This window comes from Tiliqua scincoides, chromosome 3, assembly GCF_035046505.1.
Source record: "Tiliqua scincoides isolate rTilSci1 chromosome 3, rTilSci1.hap2, whole genome shotgun sequence".
Classification (NCBI taxonomy): domain Eukaryota; kingdom Metazoa; phylum Chordata; class Lepidosauria; order Squamata; family Scincidae; genus Tiliqua; species Tiliqua scincoides.
This window is the reverse complement of record NC_089823.1, coordinates 22,949,652-22,966,989: the sequence shown is the minus strand read 5'-3', so window position 1 is coordinate 22,966,989 and position 17,338 is coordinate 22,949,652. Positions and strand designations below refer to the sequence as shown.

Below are 17,338 nucleotides of genomic sequence, written 5' to 3'. Positions count from 1 at the left end.
ATTGTCTGTTAGTTTAATCATCACACCAAACCATAATTAAGAGTCACAACCCGTTTGACGTGCTGTGTGAATGAACCAGCTTATTTGATATTAGAACATGGGGATTCAACTTTTAAGAGCAACAAAGGGCTGATCTGCACACGCCTAAGAAATTGTAGAACAATGAGGAACTGTCAGTTCATATGTGAGGTCTTGCGCAATGCCAAATAATGCCATTCGGATTTCTGTGCGTAAGAACCTCGTGCTGTCACTTACACTTGCAGAAGTCCCCTCGTATGAATGGAAGGATAAATTAGGATACAACCCCATAACGTTAGGCTCTACCTAAACCAAATATCGCTTGTCTGTACTATGTTAAACCAGACAGTTTTAAAAAGTCTTTAGTGTAGAGTTTAATACTATTGTGTGTTGATTTTTAAAGAAAAACCTCACCAGTTTCATTCCTTTCAAATTCGAGTGCCTATTGCTTAGAACAGACCTCAGTAGCCTGCCTTTTGTGGTCCTGTGGTAATCTCTTCAAAATTTGTTTTGGTTTTATGCTGAGGAATAAATAGTTGTGTTTTGCATCCTAAACCATTGCATTTTTGTTTGTTTTTGCTCTTTTTTTGCAGTACTCACTGAAACCTTATTTGTATTTTATTTTTATTGCAGTTGTCTACCTTGTGGTTTTTCATCTGTCGTTTGTCAATTTTGTGTGGTCCTATTGGAAGACAATTTTTACAGCTCCTGCCTCCCCTTCCAGTGAGGTAAATGTTAATGTTGGCAGACTGATGCCATTCTTACTAATGAATCACCTTTGCTACTGATCCTTTACTTTAAAGTACCCATAGCTGCTTTCCCCCCTTCAGTAAATGGCATATTACACCACTGTGAATGAAAGTCCTTAGATCATTTTCTAAAACTAAACTGCCTTGTCACTTTGGCTTACTGAGATTCCATCAATTTTTATGCAGATTGTCCAGATGTTCCATACAAGGTAGCATTCAAGTATGAGATCTTGCTGCTCCGTTTTTAATCTGAGATTCAAAACAGTGTAAATTAGTGCACTGACTTAGTATGCATGTTATTTCTATAAGCATCCTTGTTTTGACTCTTTCCCCATATGTTCAGTACCAGGTCTTATAATTGTATCAGTACTGCTCCTAATTATGTGCAGACTGCGAAAGGCACCAAAACAATAAGCATGGAGTTAAACAAAGACCATGACTTAATTGTAATTCATCCTGTTAAAAAGCCAGTCTGAATCCATATAGCACCCAAATAAACCTAGACTCTGGGCAATGAGTGTTTTATCTTCCTTGCTCAGGATTCCCTGGGTGGTTGTCACTGATCGTTTAGCATACCACGTTTTTAAAATCTGGTCTACTGACCAAAAGACTCTCCGAAGCTTTTGGTATGTAGTGGAATTTTAAGCATGACTGTTCAGAACGAAACTCCCCTGTGTTCAGTGGAGCTTACTTGCTTGCAAATGTGTCTAGGGCAGGGGTGTCAAACCTGTTTCATATAGCAGGTGAATAGCATTCATGATGTCTGCTGAGGGCCAGAAGTGACATCATTAAGCAGGTCATGACCAGAAATTAGCACTTTGTTCTCATGTCACACCTCTTTAGCTACAAATGACAGAAGAGAAAATATGCAAATCTTGACCATGTTTTCAAGATGTGGAAGAGCCGAATTATCACATGGGCTACCCTTTCAGCAGAGATATCGCAGCACAACTCAGCAGCTGAGAGCAGCTTCAGGTGGTGCTGGGAGAGCCCGAGGGCCAGATAAGGTGCTTCTGTGGGCCACGTTTATGTTTGACAGCCCTGGTCTAGGATTTCGGTTGTAGTCTGGCTACCTTCTAAGGCAGGGGTGCTCAATAGGTGGATCGTGATCTACCGGTAGATCGCGAGGCAAAATGAGTAGATCGCAGAGTGCCGACCCCCCCCTTTCAGGTGCCTCTGGGAGGAAACGCTGGGAGTAAGGCCCATTGTACTCAATGGGTCTTACTCCCAGGTAAGTGTGGTTAGGATTGCAGCCTCACAGCCTAATCCTAGGCATGTCTACTCAGGAGTAAGTCCTGTTATACTCAGTGGGGCTCAAGGTACACCAACATACATTGTACACATAAATGTTATATGTTATGATGGCGCGAACATTGTAAAAAAAAACTCTGGTAGATCTCTGGGCCTTGCTGGGTTTCAAAGTAGCTCTCGAGCCAAAAAAGTGTGAGCACCCCTGTTCTAAGGAGTTCCTGCATATTGTGTCCTGCCTCGCACACAACCATGTTGTTCTCTGCCCCGTGTGCTGCCTTTCAGATGTGAGAAACCCTTTCTGTTGAATTCTGCTAGTTATGCATAGCTCCTGATTTTGCACAGGCACATCTCTTCAGTGCAGACAGGGAAAGGATCACTGTGGGCTGTTCATGAGTACTAGGTGGCTTGCGGAATTCAGAAGTGCTGAATGAGGACCCTTGAGTCCCCATTCTAGAAAAGCCCAGTCTAGAAACATACAGAGTCAGGTTGCAGTTGCCTGTGTTTCAGCTTTGGGGGAGGGGCCATAATTTGGTAGTGGAGCATGTTTTTTACATGCAGAGTGTCTAATTCAGTTTCCAGGTAGGGCAGACTCTTGTCTGAAACTCCAGAGAGCATGTGCCAGTCTTTGTTGTTAAAACCAACCTAGATGGACCAACGGTCTGCCTCTGTATAAGGCAGCTTCCTATGTGCTGTTACGTAATTGCTCGTCTCCATGTGTCATCAAACTGGAGAAAAATCAAACAGGCAGTGCAAATGCATAGTCATGTTCTCCAGAAATAATGCTTCAGCCTATCAGGCTGAATTAAATTTGGCCTTTTTCTTCCTGAAAAACGTATTTAAAGCATTGTATGGCTAATTAAAAAATGTGGCTTTTATTGATAAAAACAGCTGTAGCATTAGTATTTTTGCTAACATTTAAAGTCTGTCTCTAAAGCAGGGGTCTCCAAACTTTTCAGCCAGAGGGCTGTGTCAACTCTGACATGGTGTTGAGGGTCGGAAATAAAATAAAATTTAAATTTAAATAAATACATTAGCAATGGAACTTAGACGAATGAATGAATGGGCTCAAATTTCAAGGATTTTTCTAAGCACCAACACACATCACAAAATAAAGCACATACTCAAATGGATGCCCAAATGGAGGCCTCCCCGACCCTCACAAAGCCTTCTAAGGCCTTCAGAGGGCACAAAAAAGTTACTTCCAGTTTTGGGGAAGACCAGGAAGTGATGTTGTTAGGCTTTTAGAAGATGTTCCGGGGAGGCTGCACACAGCCTCCCCAGTCTTCAGAACACCCTCTGGTTGTGACTGGAGCACACTGGAGTCTGGTCATGTTCAGTCACGTGGGTCAGAGGCTCTCAGGAAACCAAAGGCTGGCCGTGGGCCGGAAATAGGTTCGCTGTGGACCGCATCTAGCCCCCAGGCCCGGGTTTGGAGACCCCTGCTCTAAAGTTTTAACACAGTTAAACGGCAAAAATCTTCTCTGTTGTGAGCGCTGGTTGTTTTTCTTCCTTTTCTACCAAAAGTTAACCTGAAGCAAACTTTGCAACTGAAATATTTCAGGAAAGAGAAATTGTTCTACAGTTATTACCCTAGCAGGATGTAATATGAATGGAAAGATATTTGCTGGCCCCAGCCATGTGTGTTCTGCACTTAAAAATCAGACTCTTGTCCATATAATCCATATTTTTGGACTCAGATTATGCAAGTTAGATAAACTTGTGTTTATTTGCCTGTGTTATGCAGCCCTGCACATGTTATACCCAATGCAGATATAATAATAATAATTGCAGGATAGCATCCTGAAGCATGAGTCCCTTCCTCTGGGATGCTACCTCCCAATTTCATAGCCATGGATGAATTTGCAATCCGGTACGCGCTATTCTCTTTCTATAGGGAATCTCCACTTGCCCCACAAATCTTCTGTAGTTTGGTTTAATTCTAGTGTTACTTCTGCATAAATGCTAAATCAGGATTCCCCTTGCAACCTAATGTTAAAGCCATGGTTTAAAGTGAGATTGCAAACTCTGTTTAGAAGGGAATCTGATTGCTTTCAACCTTGGTTGTCAGTACAGACATAATCCTGAACCATAGTTAAAGCAAACCACAGAAGGCAATTGGAAATTGGGGAGAACACAGTGGGAATGTGTGTTGTGTGTTTCTCATCCTAACCATGGTTAGAAGAACAGGGAAGTCGTGCCTATGCTAGGCTTTAATCATGGACCTGGGTTGATGTGCTATTTCAGAAGCCTAGCAATAGAAATCCAGCTCAACAGTTCTCATTCCTCCAGGCACCCAGTATTGAAATTTTTACCATTTCTAGCATGATTTGGAGTTTATTATCATAGCAATTAGACACTTGCTTTTTTGTAATAATGAAAAGTGTTAAGATGCAGCATTCTTTCCTAATACTTGTACCTTAACCAAATTACGTGCTTGTATAGAATGTCAAAATATGCACAGCCCTGCTACTAGAGGACATTTCATGTTGAGAAAATAAAGTATTTTGAAAGATTTTTGAATCTTTGGTCTTGATTCTGTTGTGATTTATAGAAAACAGTGTTTAGAACCCAAGAGATGGAACAATTACCTGAACTATTGAATTATTCTAACACAAAATATGAAGTACTTGGAAAACAAGGAACTTTAAATACTTATTTGGCTTTTAGTTGAAAATTGGGAATACTGTTACTTTTATTACCTGTTTAAGTACTCATTTGTTGCGCTTCTGTCTTTTTTTCCTGTTAAATACCTTGACTATGCTACTAAGGATCCTTACATAGCAGTAAAAGAGGTGCAAAAAAAATACATTGTAACAGTAGGCTTAAAAAAAACTATCTAAAGAACATTTTCCCTGCTTAAAATATTTTTCTTCTATCTTTTTTGTTCATGTGTTAGCACTGATTTGTTCACAAATTGGTTGTTCCTTCAAATACTGAATGTAGTTTCCTACAGTAGAATAACTTTGAGTTTATTGGCGCTACCATTCTTAAATGGTGTGGCATCCTGTGATCTGTGGCTCTCATGATCAAAATAAAATAAAATGCATAGCTGATACTGTTACACAATAGACTTTGTAATAAGGCAAGACAATTGGTATTGTTTGATTGCCTGGAAAGAAGCAGAGAAAGAAGAAAACAAAGGGATGTTGTTTTTCCTATTTAATTAACAGGCACTTTGGAGTTTCTTTGAAATGTTAGGTTTTTGTTGTTTTATAGGCTTACATTCTTTTGAACATAAGCACATAATGATGGGGAAGAATAGTCTTGTGATCTCCTTAGTTGGGAGGGGTGGAATGTGTGGTACCTCACATGTTTTGCTAGGCCCTGTCTCCTCAGTATACAGCAATATAGTGTTCCGAAGAAAATTAGTCATGATTAAGTCCTACTGAAATTAATAGGATTTAAGTTCATCACAAGTAACTTATCCCATTTATTTCAGTGGTGCTTCCCTTTTGCATACAGTCCTGTGTTTCACATATATATGAGTGGAGTATTACTTTCAAGAAACACTTTTTGAATCAGTCCATTACTGGCGGTGGTGTGAAATTGTCACTCAAGTCTGCATGGGTAACATATTCAATTCTGTCTTCTATAAACAAGCTGCCAGAGTGCTCACATAAGGATGATCTCACTTAGGGCTGACATGTGGAGTAAACAGGGCTGGCCCATGACCTTCTGACACCTTAGGCAATGCATCAAATGCTGCCTCCCTTTAACCAGTGATTTGCCAGCCTCTGTTCTTCCCACTCCCTGGTTTGGAAAATGGGGTAGAGTGAAAGAAGAAGTGTGGTGAGAAGACAGTGGTAGGGTAGGGTGTCTCTGAGGAGTAGCTGTGGAGGCAAATGGGCAGGTGGAGATGGACACCCCCACCAGTAAGCTTCCTGAGGCAGCCCCCTCAGTAGGGTTCACGGATGGGCTGGCTGTGCGAATAATATAAATTGCACCATCAACTGAATAAGTCCTTCAGACAGTCTGGATGCTTAATTACAGATTAGAGCAGCTTCTTTTTTAACTTCCTGGGTGTGCTTTGAATGAGTTTTGACTAGGGAAGCTACTTTTTAAAACTAAAATGTTTTTCTCTTGTGCCTGTAACAGCCAGCTGACACAACCATAGTTATTAGATTCTCTTTTACCATGGAGCTTCACCTGCTAAACTTATATGCGTCAACTTATGTGTGCTAAAACTATATGGTTCTTAGGGAAGCTGTGCATTGGTGTTCCCAAATGCACTTAGGCAGTTTGCTTTCAGACTAGCCATTCAGCCTAGAATGGGCATTTTTTGGATTGTCTCATTTTCTAATGGAGAATTCAGATGACACTGGCCAGCCTGAGACATTCCAGTCTAAACTGAAGCCATGTTATTCTCTCGTCTGTAAGATCTGATTTGCTGGATGTTCTGGCCTTCAAAGAAAGTTGCAGTTCTTGTCTCTCTAGAGTGAGCTGGCAAAATGCTACTGAGACTTTTCAGGATTACTGACCCTTTAATTAATAGTTTCCTATTTTATAAGAACAGCTAGTTCAGTATTTCCTGAACAGTTGCCATGAGGAAATTTCCCTTGATCTGTCAGTTCCTTTTTCACCCTTTAAACACGTGGACACTATCCTGAGAGTTAGCCCCACTGAACACATTTACTTCTGAATAAGCATGCCTAGACGTGCACTTTTTAAGCACACATACCATACATCTCAATTGAAATCATCCTGGCCCTTCTTCTCTCCCTCTCTCCTGAGGAATTTTCCCCTCAGACCACAATACTGAAGTGTGCATACAGATGCACTAGCACCGTGCTGCCATGCCACCAGCCCCTTTCTCAGACAGATAGTCACACTCACTGCTTTCTTTGAGGAGGGTGAGGTAGCAGATTATGAGAGGCAAAAATTGCAAGCAGAAGCAGCAAAGGTGCAAAGTGTGGCAAAGGGGCTGATGAAAACGATAAGAGCTGAGCTGAGTGAGGCAGCTGATGCAGAAGTGACACAGCACAAAACCAAGAGGGGAGGGAAGAGGCCTGCATTGAAAAAGAGAGTCGGTGATGAGCAGCAAAGTGTGTTTTATAGGTTCATGTGTATAGGTTCAAAGATGCAATTATCCTTGCCCTGCTATTCATTTGGCTTCAAATACATGCATATAGCTGCCAGTAACAGCAGGTGTGCGCTGGTGCTCTCTGGGCAATGAGAAACGGCAACTTAGAGCAACCTCATTGTGAGTAAGGAAGCCCAGGAGGCTCTCACAGGCTGTATCCACTCCATGACTGTGGTCTGCCCACATTCAGTCTTTACTGAAGCCTTATCACATGGGCCCTACTTGTGGTTCTTGCAACTGACATGCAACTTTATTTAGTTCTGCACTGTATTTTATTATTTCCTGAGCCCTGATTCTTAACAGAATTCTCAAACCACCTTTTTAGAATGGTTGAATTAGAAGGTGCCTTCGAGGTCATCTGGTCCAGACCCCTGCTCGGTACAGGCAGTTGTTACAGCAACTCTTACAGGCAGCCATTCTGCCTCTGCTTGAACAACCCCAATGAGGGTGAGCTCCCTACTGTAAAATGCAGACTGCTCCCGCGCTGGACAGCTCTTAGGGCATGCTGCCTCACATCTAGCCTAAATCAACTTGCATGAAATTTCAACCCATTGATTCCAGTCATGCCCTCAAGAGCCACAAACAGCAAGGTGTCCCCCACCCCTTCTGTGCATCAGTCCTTGAGGTAATTGAAGATAATTTATGTATCACATAAATAATGAGAGTTTGTCTCTTCTTATTCCCGGAAATGGTGATAATCCTTAAAGTAGTACTTTGAAATAATTTGCAAAGAATTGTTATGCATTTGGGTTAACATACAGAAATCCTTGCTTGTATTGGGGAAAAAAATGCTTAAATCTGTAGTTGATTGCCTAACTCTAGTTGACTAGCATCTAGGATAAAAATTATGCTTCTGTCCTCCTCTTCAGTTCTGCTTGTCCAAATCTGATAAGGAGCTATATGAAAAAGAAGAGAGGCCAGAATCCCAACAGGAAATTTTAAGACGAGCTGCTAAAGACCTGCCTATCTATACAACAACAACATCAAGAGGTGAATTTATAAACGATCGCAGCATGGCAGACAGTCTTTCTCCCCATGAGACTATCACATTTGATTGTGTTGAATCATTGTTATTCTGTTTTTAGACAGAAATAGCTTTCTAAAAATGAAGGCATCTCTAGAAGTAAATTTGGACAGTTTATTACTTCTTAAATTACACAATTTGTTAGTCTGTTGCAATACACAAATAATATTATGTGTTTGTATTCTAATGCTCCACTTAATATTTAGGTAACATATTCTTTTATTGTTAAAGTCTTTCTATATGTTCTTGAAGTATTTAGCACCACAGCTATCCAAGATGTGTATCTTGTATTCTTATTACCTTGTTTAGTAACTTTCCTTTAACAACTATCATTCTTAATGATGAATCAGATTGTACATACCTGCTTCATCTGGTGAGGAAATTTCCTGACTTAAATTGCACAATCTCAGCAAGTAAGATTTTGGGCGCAACCCTAACCCACTTTCCAGCAGTGACATAAGGGCAATGCAGTACCGAGGTAAGGGAACAAACATTCCCTTACTTTGAGGAGGCCTCCATGAGTGCTACCCAACTGCAGGATGCAGCACACGCCCCATTGGCACAGCTAAGTGCTGAAAAGTTGGTTAGGATTTGGGCCTTTGTCACTCATCTTACCTCCCCAGTTCACTTACTAATCCAAACAGATGCTGGTATTTTCCTCATGACCACCATCGCGGGGTGGGGGGGATAAATAAAAAAATTATTACTAGTTAATGCCCATTTAATATCTGCTTTAGGAGATTCTGGTTTTCCCTCCTTGCCCTCACTCCCTCCCTTGTGACTGTGAGCCAAGGTGTTTGCATTTCAAAATACGCTCTGGGCAGCATGACATCACTGAAACTAGTCTTAGAACCTGGTTTCAGGTAAACTAGCATCACAGCATAGACAGAGCTGTGAATTAGAATTTTCACAAATTACAGGTGGGTGAACTATGGGACATTTTGCCATGTACTTGATCCACCTACCACCAATTGCATTCACTTTATAGGTTTTGATGAAGTGGAATGTTAGCAGAATTCATATGTTGCATTTTTCCCATTCCCTGCAGCCCTTTTTGGCGTTTAGAGATATAATGAATTCTGAAAACTTCTGAACTCAGTCTCTAACATTGTATTATTTTACATTGTTTGTAATATTGTTGTATTATTATAAAAAGAACTTATTTTGACACCTTGATTTTTAACTCTTTAATGTAGCCATACGGTACTGTGATCGATGCCAGCTAATCAAGCCTGATCGATGCCACCACTGTTCTGCCTGTGACCTGTAAGTACCTGCTGGCTCTTAGCATAGACTTGTTTTGAATTATTGCATCTTAGTATTTTCACTAGAAAGTGCATCTGAAGTTTCAGAGTTTTTCCAGACAAAAGCGGTTTCTCCAGAATAAGATTTACTGAGTGTTAAAGTTGAAGAATTTATTACACATATTCGAGTGTCATGACCTTACACATCCCATTTTATTATTTGAATTTGGGTCCAGTGTATTATGCAGATGTATCATTATGCAAAATGAATTCTGGACCGTTCCACTTCAGACTATATGTGGGGTCATATTTTAGAATATTTCTCCATGCAACAACTTCTCACTGCATATGGTAAATTGACACATTGATGGAAAGGCTTAGCACACCTCTCCCTAATCTTCTAGTTTTACTACTTGCAAGATGTTTCATGTGGAGGAGAATTCAAAAGTATGATTTCTTACATGCAATCTGAAGTTTAACAGTTCAGAGCTCTACAACCTCACTTTGTCTAGTGAATAGATTACATCTAAGACAAATATACATGAAATCATGAGCCCGCAGCCACTGCTGGGCTCGGAGCACCCTCCGGCGGCGAAGTTCTGGGGGGAGTGCATGGGGGGGCATGGACCTGATCCATAGATAAGTGACTCTACAGATACTTATGTATTGTAAGAAAAGAATGCACTCCATGGAACTGGAATGTGTTACTTATCAGTAGCCACTGGTACAGATTAAGCATACTTAGAAACAGCTTTGGAAGATTGTTGCAGACACCTGCCACATGATGTCTGGACCTGCCATCTTCTACTCAGTAGGAGCTGTGATAAGACATTTTCCTAGCTGGGAAAATTTTTTTTCACATTTCAAAAGATTGAGATCAGACAAAGTTGTTTAAAATGCATGTTCTTTTCAAGATCTTCTTTGCACTGATTGGAAATGTCTTCCTTTTTTCCTTAGATGTGTACTGAAAATGGATCATCATTGTCCTTGGTAAGCTGTTGTTTTCTCTTTTCCTGCTTTGTTCCCATGTAGAGAGAATTTATTAAACTATCTGCTGCTGACTGTGTTGCAAGATGAGCTGGTGCAGAAATAAGTAGGCTACCTCTGGGGAAATATGGATGTTGCCTGGGCAGGAATCCTTCTTAGGGCCATGCATCCATGAAGCGATTAGAGCAGCTGTCTCAGGTAGCAGGTCGGTGGGGATCATCTGCCCACTTGCTTGTACTACTTAGTCTCTCACTTCCTGGTTGGACATAGAAGAGGGGGTAATGGAGCAAAAGAGGAAGTATGGAGGAGAATGGTGTGCTAGAATAGATGTTCTGACCCACCAGTCTCTTCTTCTCTACACTTCCTCTTCTGTTTGGTCCCCCTTTTCTCATTTGAGAACATAATCAAGCCAGGGGGAAGCATTTGGCACACTGCCTTGAGCCCTAGGTCTTGGACCAGCCCTGTGTTACCAATCTAAATTTATATTAGGTTTTTATAACAGGCTACATTCTCAAAATAGAAGTCTAAACCTGCAATCCTGTTGCCTTACAAATAATGGGAGCTTTGCCATTGACTTATATAGAACAGCACGCTAAGAAGCGTTATTATTAACTGTCTGGTGACAGTTGATACTGAATGACAATAACACCATCCTTGGGAAGTGCAGAGCTAGAAATCAAGATTGAGTGTGAAACCATAAAAAGGGAGTATTAAAGTCTGAGAGAAAATGGGGACAGTGATACAAAAATGCAAAGTATATGCTTGCATGCCCAACTGAATACACTGGGAGTTGGTAAAGGGATGGGTTCTGTGGCTTGATTTTCAAGTGTTATGATCTCAGACAAGAGCTTACCTACCTGACCTAAAGGAAAACTGTTCCACTTAAGGAGCATTTACATTGCATAAAACAATGTTCTTGATCAAATATTATCTTTTGGCAAACTGAGAAAGTATATCCTCTTTAAGCAGGACAATGTTTAGAAGGATTGCTCTATAACTTAGCAATTTTTCCTGCCTTTTCCAGGGTGAATAACTGCGTGGGATTTTCAAACTACAAGTTTTTCCTCCTGTTCTTATTTTATTCCCTCCTGTATTGTCTGTTTGTTGCTTCTACGGTGCTCCAGTATTTCATAAAGTTTTGGACAGTAAGTTTTTTTTAGTTACCCTTCCAGAATGCTTCTGTATGTCAAAGCTGCATCCTTTTCATTATTTTTGACATACAGCTGAGGTGGCTGAAGCAGTAAAAATCTACTTTAACCTTTTTCTGCCCAGCCCACAGGTGTACACATTTGATCTCTGTTGCATATATACAATGCTGGGCAGAAATGGCTTAAAGCTACAATTATAAGTCTTGTTAAACAGTATAACAATTTAGGTTCGTAACAGCAGGCATCTTGCAGGTCATGCTTCTTTTATGCTGGCAATGCATGTTTTAAGAATTCATTATTTGTACAACATTTCCAGCTCAAACAAATTTAATTTAATTTTAGAATGGACACGACAATGTCATAATCTTTACTGCTAAGAGCAGCATATTGAGTTATATTTACTTGGTCCTTGAAAAGGATATCTAATTTTATTTGGCTGTATTTGGCATTTCATATGCAATGAAAAGCTATGCCATTTCCAAGATTCTGCGTGTGTTTCGATAAAACACATGCTTCTGTACTCCTGACAAGAGTTGGCTAACCACCTACAGTAGTGGTTCTCAGACCTTTTTCGACTGGCCACAGTTCCCCATTAGGGCTAGAATCCTGTGCGTTGTATAAGGTGGTGGTTTTTTCATGAAGGTTCCGCAGCTCATCTGGCTGGTTTCTGTGTCTTTCCAAGGAGCCACAGCTCTCAGTTTCCGAACCACTGACCTACAGGCTAAGAGAAATTAGCTTATTTAATGTGAAAATGTCTTGCATTAAAAAGTCAAAACGTAAACATCTAATTTCAGAAAACAGCATGCATCACTGGTAGAAAAGGAAATCTACTTTGACCCAGCAATAGCCACTTTAAGTGCTTAACATTCTATGCAGTTGGATTTGTTTCACTTTGTTTACTGTCATGACATAGCTTTCTATGAGGCTGGTTTGGTGCAGACAGCAAGAGGCTTGCTGAAGGCTATCTTGCAATCTTTCTGGCTAAACCAGCAGTTAAACCTGGATGATGCATTTTTAAAGCCGGTACTCTAACCTTAGCATCATATTTGCTTTCTAGAAGGACCAAGGATCTCTATTCTGCTCTTTCTTTCTTTCTTTGGGGATGCTGGCTCATGAATTGAAACTGGTGCTGAAGAAAACATAGAAAGTAATGATTTGGGTTAAATGGGTGTAGCAGGGAAGAAGGATACCTATACACAAGTGCAGCTGGATGTAGTCTCCTCTGACACTGGTCCAAGTGGGTAGCATTTCCTTGCAACAGTCTTCTGTACTTCTCAGCTGATTTAGGAGAGGCAGAAAGAAACTTCCTCAGTTTTCAGAGATGTCCACTTGAAATGTGTAAACCTTGTGATAGGGTTTTCCCTGGCACGTATGTGTGCATGTGATCAGATTATCACAGCATGGACCGTTTGCTGATTTTATGTATGAATTGTTGGAGAATTTCATAAGACTTATTACTGGATTCTTAGTTACATTTGAGGAACTTTAGGGATCTGGTTGACAGAAAAGCATTTTCTTATTTTTAATTGTCAGTGCATTTGATCTTGGGCAAGAAGCAGACTCTCACAAAGACATGCTTAACTTTATTTTACAGAGAAATGTGCTGAGGCCTTTCTCCGAATTTGAACATCATGCTTTTATATGTCTACTGTTTAAAAATTAGGAGTCAAGAGAATGTTAGCCTGTTTTCTTTAGACTACTCTGGGGATATGGTGGTGCATCCACTTTTTATATGTTGGGACCATATTTCCCATAGAAATACAATAATTGGCATCAGCAATTCTGCAGGACTGGAAGACTGCTCTCTGTGTCTGTCTTTTACTATGACTATCAAGAAAACTTTTATGTATGCCTATATAATAGAGGTGGTTTCAGAACATCTGATCTCTTCCTATTTTAATGGTCTTGAAACTATAGCGAAAGCTATCAGATCACATGTAAGCCAAATTTGGCACTGCTGATTTTCTGGTTCAGTGGTGGTTTCAACATTGTGGTTCATTGCTTTCAGTGGTTAAGTGGTTTCAGTGGGATTTCATAGTGTGTAACTTCGGCTAGACTGTGTTTTTAATTTTCACTGTTGCTTTCGATAACTTCAGAAGCTGAAGTGACAAGTTGTATGAATGTCACCAGATGTATAAATGTGAAAATGCAGTTGATCTGATCACTGTAGGAGAAAGAGGAAAACAGACATTTAAAATATACAGGTTGAGCCTACCTAGGCCAAAATGGTCCAAAATCTGAAACTTTTTGAATGCTGAAATGGTGCCACAAAAAACACTTCCATGGTCCTGAGCATTGAAGTGGATGTGTCTTTGCAGAACACTCCACATTTCCAGGCAGGCAGGATCAAGAGATAAAAGGCTGCACTTTCCAAAAATCCGATGCCCTGATAAGTAGCAAACAGTGGCTTCAGCACTCTTGGCAAGAGGAGAAAGTTCTAGGAACTAAACCAAACATGCCTGCCTTCCAATGAATCTCAGCCCACTGACACCAGAGAACTGAGCAACATTTTCTATGTTTCCTGTCCCAACCCGCACAATCCTGAGCTTGGACTTCACCCAAGTCTGGCAAAAGCTTGGGAAAGCATCCACCATCCCTGAAGTGGCTTCTGCTCCTTGCAGTGTGAATAAACTTCATAAACCAGCACATTCGCAAAAAACTCCAGCACACTACCCACTGTGCGGTTTCAACTTCAAAATGTCAAACTCACTGGCAACGGTGTATGTTTTATATACTTATATATGTCAGTATTCCAAAATCAGAAACACTTCTGGTTCCAAGCATTTTAGATAAGGAATGCTCCGTCTGTACTGTAGGGGGAAAGCTCAAAACTATTTTAGCAACACTGGAACACATACAAGTAAAGGAACATCTGTATATATCTAGACAGCCACAAACAGTAGGCATCTAATCTAAATGTTCTACCTCAGTGGTCCTCACACATTTAGCACCAGGGCCCACTTTTTAGAATGAGAATCTGTCAGGACCCACTGGAAGTGATGTCATGACCAGAAGTGACATCATCAGGTAGGAAAATATTTAACAATCCTAAGCTGCAATCCTACCCACACTTACCCAGGAGTAAGTCCCGTTGACGATCATTGTTAAAAGAATATACAGAATAACTTGTTAAAAGTAAAGGTCTGTAACATTTCCCCAAATGCATTTACAAACTGTGGTAGCGTCAAGTCTCATACATTAAAATTAAAATATTGAAATGAATGGGGACCCATCTGAAATTGGCTTGCGACCCACCTAGTGGGTCCCAACCCACAGTTTGAGGAACACTGTTCTATCTGATATGATACAAGTTTTAGTCATGGGTCATTAGTTGAAATACTTGTTTGCATATTCCTTAATCTGTGGTTTATTTCTCTGTGTGCATTTTTGTTACGTGTTTTACTGTTCTTTCAGAAGATGAAAGAATTGGCTAGTCTGCGCTAATTCTCAGTTTGGGGTGTGTGTTTCCATTCTGTTTTGCATTTTGAAAAAAGTGTTGGTGTGACTCTGGGGGAAAAAAAACTGAACACCATATCATCCGTGTTTGTAAACCCTACCACCTAACGCCTGAAGTGATGTACAAGACTTTTTCTGGATCCCTTGAGCAGTTCAGGCTAAAATGCTAGAATTAAAGGGCTACATCCAATATATGACAGACAGTAAACATCTACATTATAACAGTGCCTACCCATTCTTTCCCTAGCACTTTAAGAACTAAATATTTTACTATAAGTTTGTGATAATTTCCAAAAAAAATCGTTCTAAGAAAAATGTAATAATGTGGTCGTGACATTATGCTGAATAACAAGCGTTAACTCAAACTTGACAACCCTGCAAGATCTTAACTTCTGTGAGGTTACAGAAAAAATGATGAGCAACAGAAAAACCTCCTAGCTTTGAATGGAATGTTGCAAGCTCACACCATTAAAATCAATGATTCTGGTCTTCAGCCTCATTGTGAAAACACAAGTTCACCTTTACATGTTCATACCATGAACTAAGTCTCCTTGCCATTGGAATGTTGCATGCTTTATTCCTTGTGCATGCACAAACCATTACTTTCAAACCACATTCTTACTGTTTCTGAACACCAGCCTTGAAGGGATATAGCCGTTTTAATACATTGTCTTTGTTTGCACAAAGCTTTGCCGCAGGAAATCTGCTGAGAATTGTCCAAAGGTAAAATGCAATTTAAGCTGAAGTGTTCTCATGTCCTTTTTTGTACATTAATTTGCTATAGTTCACACAAGGCTATCTTAATAGAAGGAATTTTGGAACATTCCTTCTATAATACATGAAATGTCTTTGTAAAACATGCTTTAATACCTAGGAAGGAAATTGGTGGTCTGAAGTGTGCTGAATAGCAGGCAGTGTTTGATATCCATTTAAATTTTTCAATTTAGTCTCCTTTTTCTACTTTAAAGGTCATATTTGAAAAATAATTGATTTTTGAACTTGCATAACTAAACTTTTAACTAGTTAATTAAAATGTTAAAATTTGAACATATATGGAAGAACATTAGATTAAATTAAGACCAGAGCCTTTTTCTCTCCAAATGATACACGTGCACAATACAAGAAGACATTATTCAGGGTAAAGTTCCCTATAATTTTTACTGCTTTACAGAATGTAAATATATTCCTGATCTATAACTTCTGCACTGTATGAATTCTGCTTTACTATAAGTACTTTTGAGTGCTTAGCTCCACTGGATTCTGAGCCCCATGTTGGGCCACATGGTTTGACACGGGACTCATTGATTCTGTGCCAGCTCAAGAGCCCCCGCAGAATCAAGGAGCCCCATTGCGGGACTACTTCCCTTGTTCGGGAGAAATGGACAAAAGTCTCCTTCTCCCAAGGAGCCACTGCAGGCTGCCCGTTTGCATGTTAGTTACCTCAGTTGCCATTTTGGCACCGCTGCAGCCCACACTCTGTGCAGTTCAGGATTGGGCTGTTAATTGGTTGTTCTGCCTCCTACATTGGCCAATGTAGGACTCTTAGGAAGTGACTCAGAGACTCTTAGGAAGTGAAAAGTGTTATTTTTGTCTGTCATTTGGCAGTCGGAATTATACAACCTTTTGAAATAAAGGTTGTCCTTGTCAGGCAAGCTTGTATTCATGGCTCAATCTCTTCCCTGGACGTTCAGCTGGGTCCTTCTTAACATCATTTATGATACTATATCTATAACAGTGTATTTCATACATTAATTCTATATTCTAGGAAGGCGTTTGTCTGAAATCTTCCCATTCTGTTTAATTAGATTAATTTAAATTCTTTGATTTTGGGAGGTTCCTTAGATTTGCTTCCATGCCATTCACAAATTTAATAAAACTCTGATCATTCTTCTCTACCCCTGTAGCCTGTGCTAAAAAGCCTGAACTTTAAACCTACTTCATCTGAAATGTGGTACATGTCCCCTAATTATTTTAGTTTTCCTTTTCCACAGCTTCTCAACTTCTTGATCCTTCATGAAGTGAGCTAATTTGGACATAGAACAAACTGCAGTCCAGTAGTTACTGTGTGTTCTTTTTCTTCAAAACATAACATGTGTCTCAGTTCTCTTAGCAACCATTTATTTAGGAATCTCTTTCTGTGGTTTTGTCAGTTAACTTTGTTGAGAATCCAACCAAGTAAAAAAAATCCTATCTACTGTCAAATGTACAATGTGTTCCTTACTGATAATGGTCACTTGCAACTTACAAATAAGTGATTAGGCAGTTTCATACTGAAAGTCTGTTTAAGCCTTGCTGGTAGGGAGGAAAACTCTGCTTGTCTTTGTCCCTTCTGTTCCTGAAATTAATGCCCTCGGATTTAAGTGTCTTGAATTCCTATTTCA

General features: G+C 40.0%; 1 protein-coding gene across 1 annotated transcript in view; it reads left to right on the top strand.

The window, feature by feature from the left end:
- ZDHHC20 (zinc finger DHHC-type palmitoyltransferase 20) overlaps positions 1-17,338 on the top strand; it is a 53,821-nt gene that overhangs the window by 22,661 nt on the left and 13,822 nt on the right. The window contains exons 3-7 of the mRNA XM_066621767.1: positions 652-746; positions 7,968-8,088; positions 9,319-9,388; positions 10,324-10,356; positions 11,378-11,498. Of these exons, the coding sequence (XP_066477864.1) occupies positions 652-746; positions 7,968-8,088; positions 9,319-9,388; positions 10,324-10,356; positions 11,378-11,498 (440 nt within the window). The remainder of the gene's footprint in view (positions 1-651; positions 747-7,967; positions 8,089-9,318; positions 9,389-10,323; positions 10,357-11,377; positions 11,499-17,338) is intronic.